Source organism: Dendrobates tinctorius, unplaced genomic scaffold, assembly GCF_039654945.1.
Source record: "Dendrobates tinctorius isolate UK_male_01 unplaced genomic scaffold, ASM3965494v1 ptg000026l, whole genome shotgun sequence".
Lineage (NCBI taxonomy): Eukaryota > Metazoa > Chordata > Amphibia > Anura > Dendrobatidae > Dendrobates > Dendrobates tinctorius.
In genome coordinates, this window is record NW_027361694.1 from 15,481,145 (window position 1) to 15,505,874 (window position 24,730).

Sequence of the window (24,730 nt, forward strand, 5' to 3'; positions counted from 1 at the left end):
CATCCGTATTTTGGAGCCAAAATTAGGAACGGATCCAAATAAAAGTAGAATTATTAGTTTTTCCGTGTTTCCATTGTGTTCACAATCCAGTCCAAGTTTTGTTCTAAAAATGCGGAATAAAAATACTGAGCAAATCTGCAATGTGTGAATTTATTTATTTTACTCATTTATATAGTGCCATTAATTCCACAGCGCTTTACAGACATTATTGGCGCTGTCCCCGATGGGGCTCACAATCTAAATTCCCTAACAGTATGTCTTTGGAATGTGGGAGGAAACCGGAGTACCCAGAGAAAACCCACGCAAACATGGGGAGAACATACAAACTCCTTGCAGATATTGTCCTTGGTGGATCCCAGCGCTGCAAGGCTGCAGTGCTAACCACTGAGCCACCATCCGCCTCGGTGAATAAGACCTTTTAGTGGCTGCAGCTCTATTCTGACAATTGATATTAAAAGGCGCCGGCTCCAATTCATCATTGTCTTCGTGATTATTTTTTTTTGTGCTTCATGCCTGTTTTTTGTGCTCACTAGTGTTGAGTGAACGTTCTCGGATAAGATGTTATCCGAGCGTGCTCGTGTGCTAAGAGTGTCTTTGAAGTGCTTTAAAAATATGTTCGATTCCCCGCGGCTGCGTGTCTCAACAGCTGCGAGACATGCAGGCGCAGGGACTCGAACATATTATTCGAGCACGCCCAGATTTTCATATAGCATCCGAGCATGCTCAAATAACACCTTATGAGCACGTTCGCTCATCTCTTATGCCATCAACATTGCATCTTTTTGTTTCTCCACTGCATATGCAATAGATTAAAAGAAAAATTGTGATTTTTTTTTTTTTTTTTTTTTTTTTTTTGTGTCTGCACTGCTACTTCCTATGCAGACCTATATGTCTTCATATTTGTGTTAGCCTGTGCTGGGAGTAACACACGATTACACTGTGTGACTACACATTAGAATTTGTAGTCTGTAACATATGCAGTATAACTATAGAAGAGCTATAGACACAAGATGGTAGAGTTTTACCAAAGCTGCTTCTTTTTAATTTTTTATAGGATGCATTGGAGGAATAAATATCGGTTGCAATATTGCATACAGCATTGTGGATATAACTGTATGTCCGTTTGAGGATCCAAATGTATGGAGTTAGCTCAAGAACTTAAATCACATCATATGGTGTAGATGCTGGCTGTGTTATACAGCCGACATCTGCATGTAATAACAGAAATCGAAGCTAGCCATACATGGGAGCTGAGGGGTTGCCATAGCAGATGGGTTACTACTGAAGGCCTCTACTTTTACTAACATTGAAGCTCACCCTTTTGCTAGGATTCATAGCAGTGTCAATATCACTTTATGGTGCAATACTTCAATATTACAGGATAGAGAGCAAGCAAACGATCACAGGTTCAAGTTCCCTATAAAGGGACTAATAAATAAAATCAAGAGTGAAAATAAAAACATTTCTATGGCTGCTTTTTCCTTAGTTAAAAAATAAGAAATTAAAATTTGCATATTTTGTATGGTCATTTCTGCAAAAGTCCTGATGTATAGAACACTCCCACCACACTGTGGCATCCATCTTCCAATACCTCCTCTGACTGCTAGTGTCATCCTGTCTCCAGCGTACCACACGTAATATATCTCCCCACCTTCATTGCCACTACACACGCATCCAGATATGCTTTTTACCATCTTGAGACCTGCTTTTAAGAACTATTAGCTATACCTGATGCTAATGCACCAAGCTGACAGCCATGAGCCGCACATCATGGTCCAATGAGCCACTTGTAGGAACCCCTTCCATAAAGCAATATAGAAAAAGATGACAGAACTTCTATTTTTTGGTCACCAGTCTTCAGCCAAAAAATGTATTAAAGGGAATCTGTCACCCCATTTTTTGATTTTTCGATCAGCTGCCGGCACCGCCATCAGGGGCTTATCTACAGCATTTTGTAATGTTGTAGCTAAGCCCCTGATGTAACCTGAAAGATAAGAAAAATGAGTTATATTATACTCACCCAGGGGCGGACCGGTTTGATGGGTGTCTGCCTGTTGAGTATTGTAGTGCGCAGGTGCCGCATTAGGTCAGAGAGGTCCTGCGCACTGCAGTACTTTACTCTGCCCTCAAAAGTACTTATCTACTGCATGCTTAGCTTCAGCATTGCAGAATGAAAATCGCAGCATGCTCATTCTTTTGTGCGGAATCGCAAAGAATTGCCGTGATTCCGCACCCACAGGAATGCATGAGAATCGCTTACTTCCCGCATGTGGCTATGCCCACCATGCGGGAAGTTAAGCGTCTCATGTGCGGTTGGTACCCACGGTGTGGAGGAGAGGAGACTGTCCTCCAGGCCCTGGGTACCATACCCCTGTAAAAAAAAGAATAAAAAATAAAAAATCGGGGTATATTTACCTTCCGGTGTCCCGCGCTGCATTCCCGGCCTAAGCGTTCCCAGTAATGCCTTGCGGCAAGGTCCTGTAATGACGTAGTCTCGCGTGACTCTAGCGGTCTCGCGAGATCGCTATAGCAACGCGAGACTACGTCATCACAGGTCTCGCAAGGCATTACTGGGAACGCTGAGGCCCGAGAATGCAGCGCGGGACGCCGGAAGGTAAATATACCCCGATTTTTTTTTTTGATTTTTTTTTGCATTTTAACATTCTATCTTTTACTATTGATGCTGCATAGGCGGCCTCAATAGTAAAAACCTGGTCACACTTGTCAAATACTATGTTTGACGAGTGTGACCAACCTGTCAATCACTTTCCAAGCGATGCTTCAAATCGCTTGGAAAGTGCTTGAATATCGCACGCGAAAATCGCGGCAAAATTGCCATCATAATCGCGGTGAAATCGCGCGGAAAAAAACGCGCGATTTCTGGGAAGGAGTGCGGTTTTTAGTGAGCGTTTTAAAATGCTACGTGGGCCCACTGCCTTGGGTCACAGGAAATACTGACACAAACAGAACTAGAATTTTTTTCTTTCACCATTTTGATTAAAAAAAAACAAACTCTCCACAAATAATCATACTGACCTTTAGGGTATGTGCACACATTGCGGATTAGCCTGCGGAATTTTCCGCAGAGAATTCGCATCTCTTGGCAGAAAACGCAGGGTAAAAAGCTTGCGGTTTTCCTGCGGAATTGACTCGGATTCCTTTAGTGCGTTTTTGCTTTGTGGAGTTGGTTTGTGAACTTTTCTCCCTTTTGCTTCTGGAGAGAGATCGAGAATGAATATTTTATTGTGCCAGAATGGAAACCGCAGCTGCACATCCGCAAAAATAATTGACATGCTGCGGAAAATAAAACGCTGCGATTCCGCGTGGAATTTTCCGCAGCATGTGCACAGCTTTTTTGGAATTCCCATTCATTAACATTGTGTGCACTCTGCGCTGCGGATTTGAGGCAATTCCGCGCATCCAAAAATGCTGCTGAAATGCATCAAAATCCGCAACGTGTGCACATTTGTAGGGTCATTTGTATCGCACGATGAAACTTGTAAAAGCAGTACCCCAAAAACAATGGTGGAATTGCAGGATTTGTTTTTTGTTTTTTAATTCAATATCACCGCACTTGGAATTTCCCCAGTTTCCAGTACAATGTTTGGAAAATGAATGCTGTCATTCAAAACTTCAATTCATCTTGCAAGAAAACAATATGTGACTGTCGACAGAAAAATTAAAACATTTATGACTTTTGGAAAAAGGAAAAGAAAGCACAAAACAATGAAAATTGGAATGGGTTTAATGACGTTGTCATTTAATGCTACATCGTTGAATCTTTTACTGAGGGTATTAATTGTAAAGACTCGTTGCATACAGTGGGGAAAAAAAGTATTTAGTCAGTCAGCAATAGTGCAAGTTCCACCACTTAAAAAGATGAGAGGCGTCTGTAATTTACATCATAGGTAGACCTCAACTATGGGAGACAAACTGAGAAAAAAAAATCCAGAAAATCACATTGTCTGTTTTTTTTCATTTTATTTGCATATTATGGTGGAAAATAAGTATTTGGTCAGAAACAAGCAATCAAGATTTCTGGCTCTCACAGACCTGTAACTTCTTTAAGAGTCTCCTCTTTCCTCCACTCATTACCTGTAGTAATGGCACCTGTTTAAACTTGTTATCAGTATAAAAAGACACCTGTGCACACCCTCAAACAGTCTGACTCCAAACTCCACTATGGTGAAGACCAAAGAGCTGTCAAAGGACACCAGAAACAAAATTGTAGCCCTGCACCAGGCTGGGAAGACTGAATCTGCAATAGCCAACCAGCTTGGAGTGAAGAAATCAACTGTGGGAGCAATAATTAGAAAATGGAAGACATACAAGACCACTGATAATCTCCCTCGATCTGGTGCTCCACGCAAAATCCCACCCCGTGGGGTCAGAATGATCACAAGAACGGTGAGCAAAAATCCCAGAACCACGCGGGGGGACCTAGTGAATGAACTGCAGAGAGCTGGGACCAATGTAACAAGGCCTACCATAAGTAACACACTACGCCACCATGGACTCAGATCCTGCAGTGCCAGACGTGTCCCACTGCTTAAGCCTGTACATGTCCGGGCCCGTCTGAAGTTTGCTAGAGAGCATTTGGATGATCCAGAGGAGTTTTGGGAGAATGTCCTATGGTCTGATGAAACCAAACTGGAACTGTTTGGTAGAAACACAACTTGTCGTGTTTGGAGGAAAAAGAATACTGAGTTGCATCCATCAAACACCATACCTACTGTAAAGCATGGTGGTGGAAACATCATGCTTTGGGGCTGTTTCTCTGCAAAGGGGCCAGGATGACTGATCCGGGTACATGAAAGAATGAATGGGGCCATGTATCGTGAGATTTTGAGTGCAAACCTCCTTCCATCAGCAAGGGCATTGAAGATGAAACGTGGCTGGGTCTTTCAACATGACAATGATCCAAAGCACACCGCCAGGGCAACGAAGGAGTGGCTTCGTAAGAAGCATTTCAAGGTCCTGGAGTGGCCTAGCCAGTCTCCAGATCTCAACCCTATAGAAAACCTTTGGAGGGAGTTGAAAGTCCGTGTTGCCAAGCGAAAAGCCAAAAACATCACTGCTCTAGAGGAGATCTGCATGGAGGAATGGGCCAACATACCAACAACAGTGTGTGGAAACCTTGTGAAGACTTACAGAAAACGTTTGACCTCTGTCATTGCCAACAAAGGATATATCACAAAGTATTGAGATGAAATTTTGTTTCTGACCAAATACTTATTTTCCACCATAATATGCAAATAAAATGAAAAAAAACCAGACAATGTGATTTTCTGGATTTTTTTTTTTCTCAGTTTGTCTCCCATAGTTGAGGTCTACCTATGATGTAAATTACAGACGCCTCTCATCTTTTTAAGTGGTGGAACTTGCACTATTGCTGACTGACTAAATACTTTTTTTCCCCACTGTATATGTATTCTCAGCTTTTTATATGTTAAGGGAGCATAATCATTTTCATTTGTTACCTACTATAAAGTACATGGAGTGCAGTGCGCAGAATATTGTGTAATCTTTCCTTTAAGATGTGACGGAAATGGCCCTGGTAAATTTCGACTTTGAAAATGAAAAAAGTGAAATGCCTGAATTTCCTTGATAAGCTTCCCACTGACAATGCTTAGAAGCCGTGCCAATTTTTTTTTAAGAATGCCTGCTGTTGACTTTTTATCTCATCTCAGATATTATTGAGACGCTTAGCGAAGGCCACAGAGGCCTTTATCTCGAGGAGTATTTTTGTTGTAGACTTTTTTTTTTTATAGGGATGGTAATCTTTAGGTAGCTGAGGAAGTAAAGTTACAAAAATTAATCTTCTCTGCTGGGCTTAGGGCTAAATTAGATTGTGTGTGTATTTAGTCAGGACGGCACATTCTTTAAAATGTTTCCAATCCCTTATATACATAAAACTGTTGATTTTACAAAGGCACTGTGTAACATAAGTCCTTGTTCACAGCCAGCAATGTGAGCAATTGATGTTTTCATGCTGATTGTCACATCCATTGACAAGTGTGGATCTCTGAACCTCACATGCATTGTCACATTGTGTAAAAATATGTGGTATGGAAGAGGGAAGAATATGCATGTGCACCGATCAATCTCGACAGGTGTAGGGAGTAACGTTTATTATCTTGTTACACTGGAACGTTTATTATCCCATTACAATGGAACCTGTCAAGGGATGGCACACTTTAGGAACGTAGTTAAAACTTCGCTTTCATTCATATATGGTAAAAATTGGCAGAATGTGCACATATTAAGAAAAAAAAATACACGCGCACGTTTCGGATTTTTAGGCCAAGTTTTTTCTATTTTCCTTCCTATGGAGTGTACCTGTAACGATCTGGTTATTAGCTACTAAAACAGGTTCGAAGAAGGACAACCAGTGAACTGGGGAATAGTCATGGGTGCACAAACCTTATTGATGCAGGTAAAGAGCAAAATGTGGCCTGTCTAGTCACATACCACAGAAGATCTACTGTAGTCCTGCCTGCACCGCGTATGGGCAGAAGTTCAATTCAGACACTGCCCATACTAGGACGGACAGTGTTCGTGTAACCGTGTGATCGCACAGTGCATGCTCGGGATTACAGCGCCGACAAGGTCCGTGTGACGCTGATGGGAGGGGGGGTGATAGCATGATGGAGGTGAGGAGGCAGGGATTTCTTTCATGCAGCGCACGCGCCCTGGAGCCTGGAAGAAATCATTAACCTAAAATATTATAAATCAATTTCTCAATGTCTATACCACAGCTATGTGGCATACAGGTAAGACTGGTTTAACCATTCCGTTACCTGTATGCCCATAGTAATAGATAAAAATCGTCCAAGGGGTGACAGATTGCCTTTAAAGTTAATTTCCTCCCGACAGGCAGGTATCCAGTGTGACGGCTGCATAGTGTTTTTTCAGATAAGCGGTTCTTTTTAGAGCGCGTGTTCTTGGACATCTATTACTAAGATATTTCGTCTTGTCTGACGAGCGGAAGGCCTTCTATAACATTACTGAAAAGAATACAGTAATGAAGTAAAGCAAGGACAGTTCTCTGGGTTTAGACAAAACATTGTAGATGTAGGGGCACGGTTCAAGATGAATATCTCTGTTGTGTTGAAACATGAAGACGAGAGACTGTCACTGTGATGACTGATATAACCGAGCGGAAAGATTTTCAGTCAGACGGAAAGCCCCTCGGGCAGCAGGCATAGACACAGTAATGATGCTGTGGGATTTCCTTGGAGTAATTCTCTATTTAAATTAACAGAAAACCCCAATCAAAATTAGGAGATCGAGAACAAACCAAATACAAAACACTGAGTCTGTTTAATGCCACAAATGAAACTGGATTAATTCCAGTCAGATTTTGTCAGACGTTATATTAAAGTTGTAATGTAAAGTATAATGATCTTGAGAATTCTGCCTTGAAGAATTCATCCTATAGAACAATAACCATTCAAAATATAATATTTTCTGAATGTTAGCTGACATAAGGCATTTTTTTCGTCAAGTAATATAAAGAAAATACTATTTAAAGGGACTCTGTCGGCACAAGATTAATGTTCAAACGCAGTTTCGACACTCTGTGCTGTATTGCATGGCCAGTCATTTATATACACCTTGTGCTTGTTTTCCATCTATCTCCAGCCCCCTCTTTGATTGACAGCTCTGGCTTCATACAGCTAGAGAAACGTGGATGTAGATGGTAACCAGGTGGGAAGACGTGTGTATATATATGATTGGACCCGCCATGGAGCACCGAGCACCTTTACTTTGAACAGTCGCTTTAAAGCCTTGTTTGGTTACATTTGAAAGTGCATCTCTCATCGGATATCAATATGCAAACTGCATACTGTGGGTGAAATAAGTATTGAACACATCACCATTTTGCTAAATAAATATGCTATTGACATAAAATTCTTACCAGATGACGGTAACAACCCATTTCAATCCACACAGGCAAAGAAATGAAACCATAGATGTCCATAAATTAAGTTGTGTAATAACGAGAAATGACACAAGGAAAAAGTGTTGAACACCTGAAGAAAAAGGGGTGCAAAAAGCAATAGAAAGTATTTGACACCAGCTGAAATCTGTCAGTAATCATAAACCAATCCTGCCACTTAAGGAAAAATATCAGCTGGTTCAACTGATGGCGTATAGAAAGGTGTCTCATTACCAAGATGCTACACAAGAAACATCTCATGATGGGTAAAACCAGTGAGCTGTCTCAAGATATTCACAACTTTATTGTTGCAAAACATACTGATGGTATTGGTTAGAAATGATTTTCTAAACTACTAAAGGGAAGGTTCCAGTAAGCACTGTTAGGGCCATAAGGGGAAAGAATATAATTTCACCATAAAACGCTCACAACCAGGTGCTCTGCACAAGATTTCAAATAGAGGAGTGAAAAGAATTATCTGTCCAAAAGCCAAGGACCATGTGAGGAGAGAGCTACATAAAGACCTGGAATCAGCAGGTATAATTGTTTCAAAGAAAACAATGAGATGAACTCAAGTTCCATGGCCTGTATGCACGCTCACCATGCAAGACTCTATTGCTGAAAAAAACATGTTCAAGTGCATTTACAGTTTGTTCAGCAACAGTCTGTGAAATACTGGGAGAATATAGTCTGGTCAGATGAGATCAAAATTGAACTCTTTGAATGCCATAATACACACAATGTTTTTTGGAGGTCAAAAGCACTGCTTATCACCCCCAAAAACATTCCAATATTAATGTTTGGAGGTGGGAACATCATGGGTGGGGCTTTTTTGCCATCATACGGCACTGGCAAACTTCACATAATAAAAGGATGGATAAATGGACAAATTTACACAGACATTCTTGTTAAAAATCTGCTTCCATCTACCAAGATTATGAAGATGAAATGAGGGTGGACATTTCAGCAAGACAGTGATTCCAGACACACAGCCAAGGAAACTCTCAATTGGTTTCAGAGAAATTAAAGCTGCTAGAATGGCCCAGCCCATCACCTACCCAAATCCAAAAGGAAATTTATAATTTATGGAAGTAACTAAAGCTCAAAGTTCATAGATGGTGCCCTCGGAACCTTCAGCATTTGAAATTTGTTTGTGTTGAAGAACGGGACAAAATCACACCTGAGCAATGCACGTGACTAGTTTCTCCATACAGGAGGTGTATTGAAGCTGTCATCATCGACAAGGGCTTTTGTACACACAATATTAATTAAATTTCAGTAAGATTGTTCAAAACATTTTCCCTGTGTCATTTCTCATTATTACACATAACTTAATTTTTGGTTTGATTAATTTGTCTGTGTGAATTGGATGGGTTGTCACCATCATGTGATAATTTTATGTGAATAGCCCCTTTATAAATATATTTAGTTAGAAAATTGGTGACGTGTTTCACCCGCTGTACATTATTAAATAGTAACATAGTTAGTAAGGCCGAAAAAAGACATTTGTCCATCCAGTTCAGCCTATAAAATTCTGTCAGAATAAATCCCCAGATCTACGTCCTTCTAAAGAACCTAACAATAACTGTAAGATACAATATTGTTACGCTCCAGGAAGACATCCAGGCCGCTCTTGAACCCTTCGACTGAGTTCGCCATCACCACCTCCTCAGGCAGGGAATTCCAGATTCTCACTGCCCTAACTGTAAAGAATCCTCTTCTATGTTGGTGGAAAAACCTTTTCTCCTCCAGACGCAGAGAATGCCACCTTGTGACCGTCACATTCCTTGGTATAAACAGATCCTCGAAGAGATATTTGTATTGTGCCCTTATATACTTATACATGGTTATTAGATCGCCCCTCAGTCGTCTTTTTTTCTAGACTAAATAATCCTAATTTTGCTAATCTCTCTGGGTATTGTAGTTCCCCCATCCCCTTTATTAATTTTGTTGCCCTCCTTTGTACCCGCTCTAGTTCCATTATATCCTTCCTGAGCACCGGTGCCCAAAACTGTACACAGTACTCCATGTGCGGTCTAACCAGAGATTTGTACAGAGGCAGTATAATGCTCTCATCATGTGTATCCAGACCTCTTTTAATGCACCCCATGATCCTGTTTGCCTTGGCAGCCGCTGCCTGGCACTGGCTGCTCCAGGTAAGTTTATCATTAACTAGGATCCCCAAGTCCTTCTCCAGGTCAGATTTACCCAGTTGTAAATAGATCTGGTACATCATATAAAGGTGCTGTATTTCTTTTGAAAATTAATTCCAGAATGGCTGTATAATCCTTATTGAAAGTTTACCTCAACCACTGCTCACCTAGACTGAGTGACAGCTCCTCAATGTCCGTTGTCCGTCCTGCTGCTGAGATCTCACACCTCTCAGTACAGGCCGCAGCTATCAGGTTGGATGGAGACTGAATACACAATTTGGCGTGGTCATTTAATAATATATAGAGCTGTTCTGCTCTGCTCCATATGGTGTTTACATTCGGCCTTAGCAAGAGCTGTTAGCAGCTGATTGGTGCGGGTGCCAGGTGTCGCACCCACAGTGATCTGATATTATCTACTTTAAGCACGGGTCATCAATATAAAAGTAGTGGACAACACCTTTAATATCAACCATGAAAACTTTCCATAAGGATATTACATCCGTTCTTGTGTGCTATTTTGAAGTAAGTACACCCGCCAACTCAGGTTTAAAACACGTATTCAACCTAAACAGTTTCTATTGTGAAATCTGGTGAGCGCTCTACTATTAAAGAAATAAACTACAAAATCAACTAATTCTGTTGAAACCTAAGAAGTGAGTAATCTCCCAGGTCAGCAGGTTGTTCTTCACCTCTGCGACCAACTTTACCTTTCTTCAGGGCTCACATGCACAAAATGATTATTTAGCCAGTTTTGCTCATGTTCTTTATTACCACCCAAGTACTTTAGCTGACTCATAATTCTGCACCACTTCCCTACGAAAAATCCTAGTTGAAAGGTTCACAGATTGCCATAGTGGTTAAGCTAATACTGGAAGTGCAGCACTGCAGTCATCGTCTTTGGTTTGGACACAACTTTCACATCTGGAATGAAGCAAACGTTTCCACTGTGGCTTGACCGTGTTCTAATTGTACAAAATTAAAAACACTATACTGAATACTTCGGTGCTCACAAGAAATCTGCTCTATAATTGCCTGGCAAACCTGACCATTGCTGGAAGACTTAATGAATTGCAGAGTGAAAGCCGCTCTAATTTATTGTTAGATATGATCTTAATTATCTTTCTGTTACCCCCTGCCAATCCGAACAATAATGTTTAATGCTGTTTTGTAAAACCTTACAGAATTCATTGTTCCAGACGTGTGTATGTAATATACAGGCTACGAGTTAAATCCTAGTAGAGACCTGATTGTCATAAGCCTCATTATTCCTCTGGTATGCCTTGGGCTTGGCTTGCTGTGGCTTCTATCGCTTTAGGGTTCTTTCCATTTTTGAGCACTTAGGCTATGTTCACACGTTGCATGTTTGCAGCGGTTTTTTTAATGCACTTTTTTATGCAAATTTTTAGCTGTGTTTCACAGTACCAGCAAAGTATATGATATTTCAGAAATCTCATGCACACACCAGGTTATTTTTTTTTCTTGACTGTTTTGTCAAAGAGCTGCTTTTTTCCAAATTGCACCATGTTGCTTCTTTTAGTGTTTTTGCAGCATTATTCAGGTAAGGCAATAAACGCTGCAAAAAATAGTAGTTCTCAGGTTTTGGTGCCAAATCCTTATGAAGTTCAATCAGTTGTTTTTTTTATGCACTAAACTTTATCAACATGCATAAGAGGTAGTGATGAGCGAGTATACTCGTTGCTCGGGTTTTTCCGAGCATGCTCAGGTGACCTCCGAGTAATTTGGCGTGCTCGGAGATTTAGTTTCTGTCGACGCAGCTGCATGGTTTGTGGCTGCTGGACAGGCTGAATACATGTGATGAATGCCTGTTTGTTAGGGAATCTCCACATGTATTCAGGCTGTCTAGCAGCCATAAATCATGCAGCTGAGGTGACAAAAACTAAATCTCTGGGTACATCAAAATACTCGGAGGACACCCGAGTATGCTTGGAAAAACCCGAGCAACAAGTATACTCGCTCATCACTAATAAGAGGCAGATGTACCTTGATACAAATGCTGCAAAAACTCAGCAAAACCTGCTTTTTTGACATTGCTTATTTACTGTCAGGAGAGTCCATTTTGCCTGCAGACAAAAACGCATCAAAAACGCAACGTGTGAACATAGCCTTAGCCCATGTTGGGTTGGTCTGCCTTCAGACTAAGTGATACTAACCTTATCTTGTCTTTAGGTATCTTTATAAAATCCCATGTGGGGCAGACAGTGCCCTCAAATTACATATCTATTATTGTTTTCATTTTTGTAGTCCGTACATAATTCGGGTCCTATAGATTGTATTAAGCACCCGTCACACACAGCGATCTCGCTAGCGAGATCGCTGCTGAGTCACAAGTTTTGTGACGCAACAGCGATCTCACCAGCGAGATCGCTGTATGTGACACCAGCGACCGGCCCCCCTGCCGGGTATCGCTGATCGTCCTGGAATAGCCAAGACATTTTTTTGGTCTCTGGTCTCCCGCTGGCCAGCATGCATTGCTGCGGGAGACCAGCGATCAGCGAGCTGGCGCTGGTAACTAAGGTACACATCGGGTTTCTAAGTAGCGCACAGCGCTTAGAAACCCGATGTGTGCCTTAGTTACCAGCGCGCTGGTGCAGGGAGGTGGTAACCAAGGTACACATTGGGTTTCTAAGTGCTGCGTGCCGCTTAGAAACCCGATGTGTGCCTTGGTTACCATCTCCCTGCACCAGCGCGCTGGTAACTAAGGTACACAGTGGATAACTAAGCGACGTGCATCACTTGTTACCCGCGTGTCACTGGTGCTGATCACTGATGAAGCTGCCTGTTTGGCAGCTCACCAGCGATCATGTAGCGACACCCCAGCGATCCTGACAAGGTCATATCGTTGTCGGGATCGCTGGTGCGTCGCTATGTGTGACGGGGCCCTTAAAGCACTGTGGGAATTTGGCTCGGCATCATTAACCGCTGACCCACAAAAGTTTCTCTTGGACTTGAGGATCATGTTGAAGAGTGATACATTGGCAGATTCCGTCAGATGAACAGCTCCTAAAAGGCAGTTATCTGCTAACCACACAAATAAGGTTCAGCGGTGCCCAGAGGCAATTTTATGTCTTGATTTAGGCAACACAATGGATATGATTGATTGCTGCAGAAATAAGTCTACTGACTGTATTATCTGCTGGCAAACATGTCTGCAGAATTCAGAATGGTTTTTAAAAGTGCATATGATAATTCTGATTCGTAAAATGTATGGAAAAAATATATATTAATGCCAGCTTCACACTTCCAATAGTCACAGTCTGAGTATGGACCTTAGGCTATGTGCATACGCTGCAGATTCACCTGCTGGTTTTTCCGCGTGGATCCGCAGGTAAAACCACAGGTAAAGTGACCTGCGGTTTTCCTGCAGATTAGCCTGTGGTTTTGCACTGCGGTTTCAGACCTCTACTATGTTAAAGGTGTGAAACCGCTGCGGAATCCGCCCAAACAATTGACATGCTGCGGTTTGTAAACTGCAGCAAAACCGCTTGGAAAAAACTGCAGCGTGAGCACAGCGGTTTTGAAATGCCATTGGATAACATGGTACTGTACCATGTCTGCGGAACCGCTGCGTTTCCGCAGGGCCAAAACCGCTGCGGAAACGCAGTAGAATCCGCAACGTGTGCACATAGCCTTATTGTCCGAACAGGCTGCCGATCTCCTGACCGCAATTTGACAGCCTCATTTGCTGTGGAGTTCATGTCAGGAGATTCGTGGCCATTTCCACATAGTGGTCCACACTCAGACCATGAATGTCATGTGTGTGAAGCCAGCCTTAAAACAATATACAGTGGGGCAAAAAAGTATTTAGTCAGTCAGCAATAGTGCAAGTTCCACCACTTAAAAAGATGAGAGGCGTCTGTAATTTATATCATAGGTAGACCTCAACTATGGGAGACAAACTGAGAAAAAAAAATCCAGAAAATCACATTGTCTGTTTTTTTTTTCATTTTATTTGCATATTATGGTGGAAAATAAGTATTTGGTCAGAAACAAAATTTCATCTCAATACTTTGTGATATATCCTTTGTTGGCAGTGACAGAGGTCAAACGTTTTCTGTAAGTCTTCACAAGGTTGCCACACACTGTTGTTGGTATGTTGGCCCATTCCTCCATGCAGATCTCCTCTAGAGCAGTGATGTTTTTGGCTTTTCGCTTGGCAACACGGACTTTCAACTCCCTCCAAAGGTTTTCTATAGGGTTGAGATCTGGAGACTGGCTAGGCCACTCCAGGACCTTGAAATGCTTCTTACGAAGCCACTCCTTCGTTGCCCTGGCGGTGTGCTTTGTATCATTGTCATGTGGAAAGACCCAGCCACGTTTCATCTTCAATGCCCTTGCTGATGGAAGGAGGTTTGCACTCAAAATCTCACGATACATGGCCCCATTCATTCTTTCATGTACCCGGATCAGTCGTCCTGGCCCCTTTGCAGAGAAACAGCCCCAAAGCATGATGTTTCCACCACCATGCTTTACAGTAGGTATGGTGTTTGATGGATGCAACTCAGTATTCTTTTTCCTCCAAACACGACAAGTTGTGTTTCTACCAAACAGTTCCAGTTTGGTTTCATCAGACCATAGGACATTCTCCCAAAACTCCTCTGGATCATCCAAATGCTCTCTAGCAAACTTCAGACGGGCCCGGACATGTACAGGCTTAAGGAGTGGGACACGTCTGGCACTGCAGGATCTGAGTCCATGGTGGCGTAGTGTGTTACTTATGGTAGGCCTTGTTACATTGGTCCCAGCTCTCTGCAGTTCATTCACTAGGTCCCCCCGCGTGGTTCTGGGATTTTTGCTCACCGTTCTTGTGATCATTCTGACCCCACGGGGTGGGATTTTGCGTGGAGCACCAGATCGAGGGAGATTATCAGTGGTCTTGTATGTCTTCCATTTTCTAATTATTGCTCCCACAGTTGATTTCTTCACTCCAAGCTGGTTGGCTATTGCAGATTCAGTCTTCCCAGCCTGGTGCAGGGCTACAATTTTGTTTCTGGTGTCCTTTGACAGCTCTTTGGTCTTCACCATAGTGGAGTTTGGAGTCAGACTGTTTGAGGGTGTGCACAGGTGTCTTTTTATACTGATAACAAGTTTAAACAGGTGCCATTACTACAGGTAATGAGTGGAGGAAAGAGGAGACTCTTAAAGAAGTTACAGGTCTGTGAGAGCCAGAAATCTTGATTGCTTGTTTCTGACCAAATACTTATTTTCCACCATAATATGCAAATAAAATGAAAAAAAAACAGACAATGTGATTTTCTGGATTTTTTTTTCTCAGTTTGTCTCCCATAGTTGAGGTCTACCTATGATGTAAATTACAGACGCCTCTCATCTTTTTAAGTGGTGGAACTTTCACTATTGCTGACTGACTAAATACTTTTTTGCCCCACTGTAAATATATTATTTTTTTTTGTAATTACATTATTATTACTCTTGTGTGCTTACATATTGTTCCAGAGTGGAAGAGAAATAGAAGCCAAATTGAAAAATGAAAGCAGAGTGAAGCTTTTTGCCTTGGATTCAGATACACAGGTAATACCATATGCACAAAGTTTACCCTTTGCTTAGCAAAAACATGCTCATATACTAGACTTTGCAAGTCCTGGTTTGTAAGTAGACATGTGTTGCTTATTTACTTTTACTTTTGCTTTTGACTTCTACAATTTGAATGTGATTTTGCTCAAAATGTCCACATGGGTGAAGATTAATACTTGAAGTATTGGCATCTTTTATATTACATCTATATTATAGGGATTCATGCTCTCAGGTAGGTATTGGGTAGGTACACACAAGTAATGCAGTTTGGTCCTAACAGGTGAAGTTTTATTGCTTTAAAAAAACTCCAAAATGAATTCAAAGCTAAAGGCCGCCTCTTCTGGGCACCCATGTATCACATCAGTTGATTTAGCAGGCACATATGTCAGCGCAGGCTCACCCAAACAGATTACAGTCCTTTCTCCTGGTTCAAACTTTTACACGTAAGAGGTATGTTTTTGCCATGTCTTGGTATCCCATTCAGCTTGAGATCCAGCAGCTTCCAGTGCCAAGCAAAAGTGTTCAGCTCCAGGCACAGTTGACACTGAACACTCTGCAGCTTCCACGAGGTTCTCTGCAACGCAGACTGCTCAGTTTTCCTAGTTGATTCATGCTGTCGCAGTTCAGAGAGAGACGCTGGTTTGTCTGTCTCTCAGCTACAGCTCACATTTTGGCTGGTCACTCACCAGCCACTTACACACCTAGTGAACACAAGCCCTAGTTCTTAGTCAAAACAAGTTAAGTGCAACTAATCAAGACCTGCAGTTCTAGGATGTAGCCCCTTCCTACCAGTCTCTACTAAATTATACATGTATATGTAATTTTTTTTTTCTAGGTATACAAATGTTGTCTTGGTGTACATTGATGTATAATGTGGTTACAAGAAATCCCCTTCCCTGCATGCAGCCATACATAAGGCCATACTATTTTCTATTATAAAACAAGCTGACCTTGAAAATAATTTTCTTTCTGCTGTATTTCACTATCCAATTGTCAATCAATTTTCTGTCTCTAGAAACTTGACTTTTCGGGAATTGAACCAGAGATAAAACCCTTTGAGGAGAAGTTTGGGAAAAGGTTATTAGTGAAGTGCAATGATTTGTCTTTCAATCTCCAGTGTTGTGTGGCAGAAAATGAAGAAGGGCCGACGACAAATGTAAGGTTTTGTTGAAAAAAAAAAAAAAAAAAAAAAAAAATATATATATATATATATATATATATATATATATATATATATATATATATATTCGTGTGTGTTTTTAAAATATTACTTTACAATTCTGTAGCATCTTTGGTTAAAGAATTGAGTTTGGTATAATCTAACCGATCCAGTAATTTTCATCCAAAAAAGCAAAAGCCAGGAAAAATACAGTTTACTTTATCAACAGGTCCCCATCTAAATTTGCAGTATTCACCTACAATTTAGTTTTAATAGCCTGCTTAAAGGGGACTTCCAGGTCAAACATAAATTCCAGCAGGAATTTGTATATGACTGCATCCATGTAATATACACACTGTTAGGATTCTGCCCTGACGTTTCGTGTTGTCGCTATATGTGGTTTACATGCTTTCGAACTTGTGCTGTTTGCCTTCTCTTACCTCTTCTTTAAATGGAGGAGAACATCAAATGTTTTCTGCTTGAGCCTTCCTAAAGAAGATATACTACTATATACAGGCATAGCTGTGTGCTGACATCAGGTCAGAGTCACCATGATGAGATCATTACTTTATTATAAAAAAAAAGGGACACATTCACTCTTTCTTCATTGTCCCCAGATTGGATCTGCCTGGTCAGACATGGAACGGAAGGTTATTAGATAAGTGGACAGTTCTCATTGGTTGCTGACTTAAACTGTGTGTAATTTACTCAATTACAGGCATTTTTGTAAAGCCGCTGAAATAACATCTGAACTCTCCCGTGCTCTGTGGTTATTATTGTATGTAAGCCTTTTCCCTTGTACAGTATATATAACCTGTGTTTTTTGCAGAATCATCTGTTTGGCTTAAATGTTGCTTAGCTAAGCTCTGTATAGAAAATGCTTATTTATACTCTGGTTTTTCTATGGAAACTACTAATTTAATTGTTGCCTATTAGCTCAGAAGGATATCGAACACCACCTTATTTATAAGATACTGATAGTAGGAAGGATACATTTGGGACCTCGTACCAGGCTGTTCCATCAATGCTGCATTCATGATTTAGCTTTCTACATTTATGTAGGGAATGGTCATATTTTGAATGAGAGAGGTTCAGTCTACATCTAAAATACCAATTGAGCACAGGGTTGATCAGTTGTGCAATGACTATTTCAGTTTACCATGGAATGCAATGCTACTATACAGTTTTTATTATTCTTATAAATTAGTATATGTCAGAATGGGTGACAGAGAATCTGACAGCTGATGTATGCTGCCTGAACCACGAGCTGCGTGATCTCAGCCACCTTTGTTTAACTCTGAAACACCAATCTTTCGAAAGACCCTTCACTCAAAGAGGACGGGGAGAAACCGCCGGGGAATCACCTGCATGGGCCACGGCGGCCTTTAGAGTGTGATTTTCTCTGAAACACTGCAGAGTTTCAGAGTCAAACATACCTGGCAGAAATGATGTAGCCAATGTCTGATACATGCTTCCCATAGATCGATCAGTATATATCAGCTGTCAGGTTCCCCTGAAATGCTATGAGTCAGTTGGGCAGTTTTCTTATAAATGTGCAGCTGAATTATAGAACTTTTTATTTCTATCAAATCGGCTCCTCCAGTTATACTAATGGCTCATAATATCTATAGCATTTGTCTGTGTATACTCCAGGGGGACAGTTAGGTTGCTATACACAGTAGAATGATCTTGGTTGAGCCCACACTCGGTCCACAGGTGTCTCTTTCGCCCACCACCCATAAACATGCCCAACTTCTACTCCAAGAAGAAAAGGCTCAGGCATGTTGAAATCCTCCTTACCTCCTCTAACATTTGTTGCCAGGAAGAAGTTGAGAGCTCCCCAAACACATTAGACTTTTGATTGGACCCAACATAATTGGTTGATTTGGCCTAGTGTGTATGGCCCTCCTGCATTGTTCCCACATCTCCATAAATTGGTGTAAAGACCACATTACAAGAAGCAAATCACTATAGCGTGCTGTATACCGACATTAGGGCAGCATGTAATGCTGGGAGAATTTCGCTCTGGAGCCAGGAGAATTGTTAATAGAGCTCTGGACCATAATACAAGCTGTTGCTCCGAATCGGGCCAAGCTGAATTACCTTACTTTACTTCTTCGTTATGTAGAGGTCCGTTGAAATATATATTTTCTTTTAAATATTTAGAAATCTAGTTGTTGTTTTTTTTGTCCACAGCTGGAAACACAAATTTTTTTAGCTTTTCTTTTTTTTTTTTTTCTTTTATTTCTTTATAAACAGTATATTGCTGCCTAAGGCTTCATACTGAGCAGTCAACAACAATGTCCTTGATTTCCATGCATCACTGTTTGACTCTTCCCGTTTCTTCCCGCTCAGGTGGAGCCATTCTTTGTCACGCTATCTCTGTTTGATATCAAAGCCAACAAAAAGATCTCTGCAGACTTTCCTGTGGACTTGAACCATGCCTCCGTGAGGCAAATGATCCCTCCTCCTCCTCAGCCGCTACTAAACGGCAGTGGGGACTATGGGCGAAGAATTTTAGGGTCTGTGCAAGAGTCAATGTTGCAGTATCCCAAACAGGTACTGACTAGTTTTTTTGTGGGTTGCATATTCCTTTAAAAAATTAAATGCTTCTAAATAATTCAGGCTCGAAGTTTATCAGTAACAGGTAAGGAAATGGTAATGCATTGGAAGTCGGTTCTAAATAATTGAAGTATCTTTGCATTTTACATGCTGTGTAGAGCTGAGTGCCCCTTCTTGTAAGGTGAACGTGGAGCTGAGGAAAGTGCTGCGTGATGAGAAGTAATGGATGATGGAAAATAGGCACTGATTACTCCTTGGGAGGAAACGGCTATCGGTTCCTAATGTTTTCCTTTGTGCTAATGCTACAGGTTGTTTCCCCTTTTAATCTCCTTTACATGTAAGAGCCGGTGTGTTTAATGTATTCTCTGAGCCATTTCTGCTCCCTGCTGCTACAATACCAGTGCGGAGAACACGGCATGTTTATTGATATGGCACAATGCAGCTTGGATGTCATCAGCAATGTATTATCTATTACCCCATTGTGCCGCCCACCAGACCTGTTCTCAGGGGAGATGATGCTTTTTAACATCAAACGTGATTGACTCTGTAATTGAAATGGAGCCCCCTATCCCACCGTGATCTCCTATTGGTTACGGATGTTTACACCCTTATCTAAATAATAGGAGGAAGTCGCAGGCAATTATTATAGTATAACGATAGCAGAAGAAAGGGATGTGGGAATCTGATAAGGATCATAGAAGGCTGCTGTGCCCTTTGTGTGGAGAAGTGTGTATGGGAGTCCTGTATATCAGAGGTTTTATCATGTTCGGGTTGTCACGCCACAAGTCCAGGCCAGTCGGCTGGTCACTTCTCACATCAGTATAACCCAGAAAACACAGCTACACTCTGAAATGCTATGATATGTAAGCATTGACTATATGAAATTGTAACTGCATTACTGTTAGAGAAAATGTTAAAATATTAAGGTACTTATCTCACAAAATGGCCATTTCATGAGAGCCCATCAGCTGCGGTAAGGCGTACCCCTTTGATAGGACCCTAACTTTGAAAGCCTACAAATTTGAGGGCAGTCGCAGGATCCAGCTATAACTAAAAATGCCTTCGGCTGTTTGGAGGCGTGCTCCGTCAGAAAGGAATATGCTACAAAAATAAAAATACTGTTCATCACCTCCATACAGAATAAGGCAAGTGTGACCAGGTGCAAGCCATCATGTCACTAGTTCTAAAATCTTCCCTTCTTCCCTTCTGCCTACTGGCTTCTTTATTGGATCAGTCATCTATTAAAAAGGATGCTGCTTTTATCTCGTTGGTACTGATTGTTCTGTACCTGCTCTCTTCAAAAAGAGCTAATAAATGGTGAAGAGTTATATAGAAGCTGGCATCGTCATAATGAGGTGTTCATCTGAAGCACCTGTAAGTATACATGATTCAACTACAATACTATATAGCTACTGGCAATTTTTTTTTCAGGGTATATTTTCTATAACGTGTCCCCATCCTGATATCTTCCTTGTGGCCAGGATAGAAAAGGTTCTTCAAGGCAGCATTACTCATTGTGCAGAACCCTACATGAAGAGCTCAGACTCCGCCAAGGTATGTGCAGACGACGCGCAATGTATAAGATCATGATCAAGTGTTAACCCCATATTATAGCGACCCAAAGTAATTCATAATGGCAGTTTGGGCGCCATAAATTACACAGATATCCCAGTTTGGTTTGCTTCTTGGCATTTTTTACCGTCTGTGATTGGAACCTTTTAACTTATTGAGGAAAAAGGAAAAGAAAACTTTTTAGGTTCACATATATGCTCCTCCAGAAATCTCATAGGTCTATGGATTTCAACAAGAATGTTTCTGTCCACTGATGAGAAGCTGTATTGAAAATGGTGCTTTGCGTGCACATTTGGAGTAGCTGTGTACATGTTCATAGTGTGAATGCTGCCAGTTACAGGGAAACTGGACTAAGGGTCTGTCTCCGAGTCCTTTGGCATATATATATATATATATATATATATATATATATATATATATATATATATATATATATATATATATATATATATATGGCTCGAAATACTTTAGGGTATAAAATCCTATAAAACTTTCTAAGCTCAATTTGCTTATGCTACAGAAAAGGCAGGAGAAAAAGCTGCAACAATCTGCTTTAGTTTTAATTAAACTAGAAAACCTTGTGAAGTCAAGATCGTGCTTGCTACATTTCTACCCGAGTTGTTTTATATAGGGTGTAGCTCTAGTCTGTGACTCCCGGATGTAATGGTTGCCACAACAATACACAATTTTCTTGCGGTTAGCTTTCACGGGATATAAAAAGGAGTTTTTAATATTTTGGTATAGGGAAAAAAAGCAATTCTAATCTAGTTTCCGAAGCTTGTTTTCTTAAAGGGTAAAGATAATTAGAGAATCTGTCACCAGATCTTTCCTGCCCCTTCTTAGGGCAGCAAGAAGAAATGAGGCCCTGATTCCAGCAGTGAGTCACCTACTGGGCTTCTTTTTGTGGTTTTGATAAAACACTGCTTAATCTGCTGCAGATCTTCTAGTCCAGTGATAAGCTCTAGTTATTTAGTTCTTTATGTTTATCAGGTCTAGCTATCTCCTCCCCACCAGTAAATGGCAGCTTTCTGACTATGCACAGCATTGGAAAAAGGCTATCAATTTTGCAGGTAGGGTTAGCCAGAACTCATCATTGAAAGACTAGCAGAGCTGCAGCAGATAGTGTTTTTATCAGAGCTATAGCAAGATGACCACTGGACACCCCGCTGGAATCAGGGTCTCTGACTCTTTCCCGATTTTATACTGCCCTGAGATTTGAAAACCCAAACCCGATGACCAATTTTCCTTACAACATTTCCAAGTTCTGAGCTTTCTTTTGAAACCTTTACTATGATTAGAGCATGTTATTCATGAATCATTTTCAATCTCTTTCATCGGTAACATTTACATTAGAACTCCACTTTTATGTACATCTGCACAACGGATACAACCTTATCTGTGCACCTGACAACCATTACCTCTGATTACTTTTAATTCATCTCAGGCCCCTATTCCATTACTGCATAGCTGAACCCTCTTTTCCAGCAAGGTGCCAAAAGTATCTAAAACACACAGCAAAGTTGTACAAGGCGCATGTCAGACATTTTTTTTTTATGTGCAAATTTAGTCATTCCCCATTGCCATTTCAAAGCTTGCTCCATATTGACCTACAGAAGATAAACTTATAGATGGACAGAAAGGATGGATATGCTGATGTAGTTGTTCCCTTGAGTCCTATCATTCCTCTGTATTCAATGGGATATAGGATTGTCTACACAATCTGCCTTCATGACTGCCATGTGGCCCCGAGATGAAAAGTAACAATTCTCTTAGGGTTTTACCTATCTCTGGCATATGTTACAATCCTAAAAGATAGTGGTCATTTTTCCCTTCTACAAAAATATTGTAAATGCACACAGAAGATTTTCTGCAGGAGCACCAAAGATTAGCAGAGAGCTCCACTCATAAAACTCTGATGCTCCCATTAAAAATGAATGGAGCAATAGTGTACAGAATCAGCCTTTGCTCCATTCAGCTGGGGCTCTTCAGAGCTACTGGTTCTTGACATAGGTGGGGGCCACGGTAGTTGAACCCTCAGCTATCAGAAAGTTATCCCCTATCTGATGGATAAGGTCTAACTTTTAGGCTATGTGCACACGTTCGGAATACCCGCGGGAATTCCGGCATTCCATGCCGCGGGAAATATACGGTACTAGAAATCCACATTTTTAATTTCCGCGTATTTCCCGCGAAAAAATAGCATAATGAGCTTGCAGAATGCTAGCGTTTTCCAAGCAATCTGTAGCATCGCATGGAAAACTGATTGACAGGTTGGTCACACTTGTCAAACAGTGTTTGACAAGTGTGACCAACTTTTTACTATTGAGGCTGCCTATGCAGCATCAGTAGTAAAAAGATCTAATGTTAAAAATAATAAAAAAAAATAAAAAATCGTGATATTCTCACTTTCCGGCGACCCACGCAGTGTTCCCGATCCTCGCGATGCTCCCGGCAAGTCCCGTTCCCAGGGATGCCTTGCGACAATGACTTTTGCTGACGTAGCGGTCTCGCGAGACCGCTACGTTATCAAAGGTCATTGTCTCAAGGCATCACTGGGACCGGAAGATGCTGGGAGCATCGCTGAGGCCTGGAGACTCTGTGGGGGACGCTGGAAGGTGAGAATGTCACGATTTTTTTATTTAAATTATTTTTTTTACACAGTGATATGGTACCCAGGGCCTGGAGGAGAATCTCCTCTCCTCTGGACCGTGGGTACCATCCGCAAATTTCCTGCTTACTTTGCACATGGTGGGCATAGCCACATGCGGAAAAATGCAATCCTATGGGTGCGGAATTCCCATGATTCCGCAAAAATAATGAGCATGCTGCGTATTTTTCTGTGATGCGATTCTGCCGCGGAAAAATACGCAGCATTAGCACAGCATGTGCGGAATGCCATAGCTTTGCATGGGATGCTTTTTTTTGCGTTTTCGCGGCAATTTTGCGCGTTAAATGAACACCGCAAAAGCGCCAAAAAAAACGCTACGTGTGAACACAGCCTTAAACTTGCGTACCTCCCTTTAAAGGGAATCTGTAAGCAGGTTTTTGAAACGTAGGTTTTTGAAACGTAAAGGTTGAAACACAGATTTCAGGGATGTGTCACTTGTCAAATTGTCTGCTGTGTTTACAAACTGTGATGGATTTATCACTAAGAGATTAACATTGCCAGACTAGTCCTGGGATAACCACCTCACTGTCTATGGACATTGAAAAAAAGTTTTTTTTTTTATGGTTCCAGCACACGATGTGAAAAAATTAAGAAAAGCCTTTATTTAATCCATAATTAAAAAATGCAATTCCAGTGATGATAAAAGCATGTCATGACATGCTTTTATCATCACTGGAATTGCGTTTTTTAATTATGGATTAAATAAAGGCTTTTCTTAATTTTTTCACATCGTGTGCTGGAACCATAAAAAACTTTTTTTCATTGAGCATTTCTCCCAGATGGGGATGGATCCACTCCGTGCACCGAGATTATGGGAAGGAGGACTGGGCAGGCTGAACCAGGTGATCTGAAGATCAATTCTACATTGTTTGTCTATGGACATTGTATACAAAGGGCCTGATGTGGGCGGGGCTAGCTTTCTCAGCTCTGCTGCAGTCTAAATCTAGCAACACTGATTGTGTCAGAAGGACTGCACCCAATAATCTAAGTTATACACCGTTGGATTCAGGGTCTCTTCGCCTACATCAGGCTGCTCTCCGATGAGGTATCAAAAACCTGCTGACAGATTCCCTTTAAGGAAGGTAGAATATTCTCAGTGGACACCTAGTAAACTATGATGATTT

The 24,730-nt window shown here is 41.2% G+C and overlaps 1 protein-coding gene across 11 annotated transcripts in view; it reads left to right on the plus strand.

The window, feature by feature from the left end:
- DOCK9 (dedicator of cytokinesis 9) overlaps window positions 1–24,730 on the plus strand; it is a 345,565-nt gene that overhangs the window by 157,939 nt on the left and 162,896 nt on the right. For all 11 annotated transcript variants that reach the window (XM_073569540.1, XM_073569534.1, XM_073569535.1 and 8 more), the window contains exons 10-13: window positions 15,568–15,642; window positions 16,661–16,801; window positions 19,160–19,363; window positions 20,798–20,920. In XM_073569540.1, coding sequence (XP_073425641.1) covers window positions 15,568–15,642; window positions 16,661–16,801; window positions 19,160–19,363; window positions 20,798–20,920 — 543 coding nt within the window. The remainder of the gene's footprint in view (window positions 1–15,567; window positions 15,643–16,660; window positions 16,802–19,159; window positions 19,364–20,797; window positions 20,921–24,730) is intronic.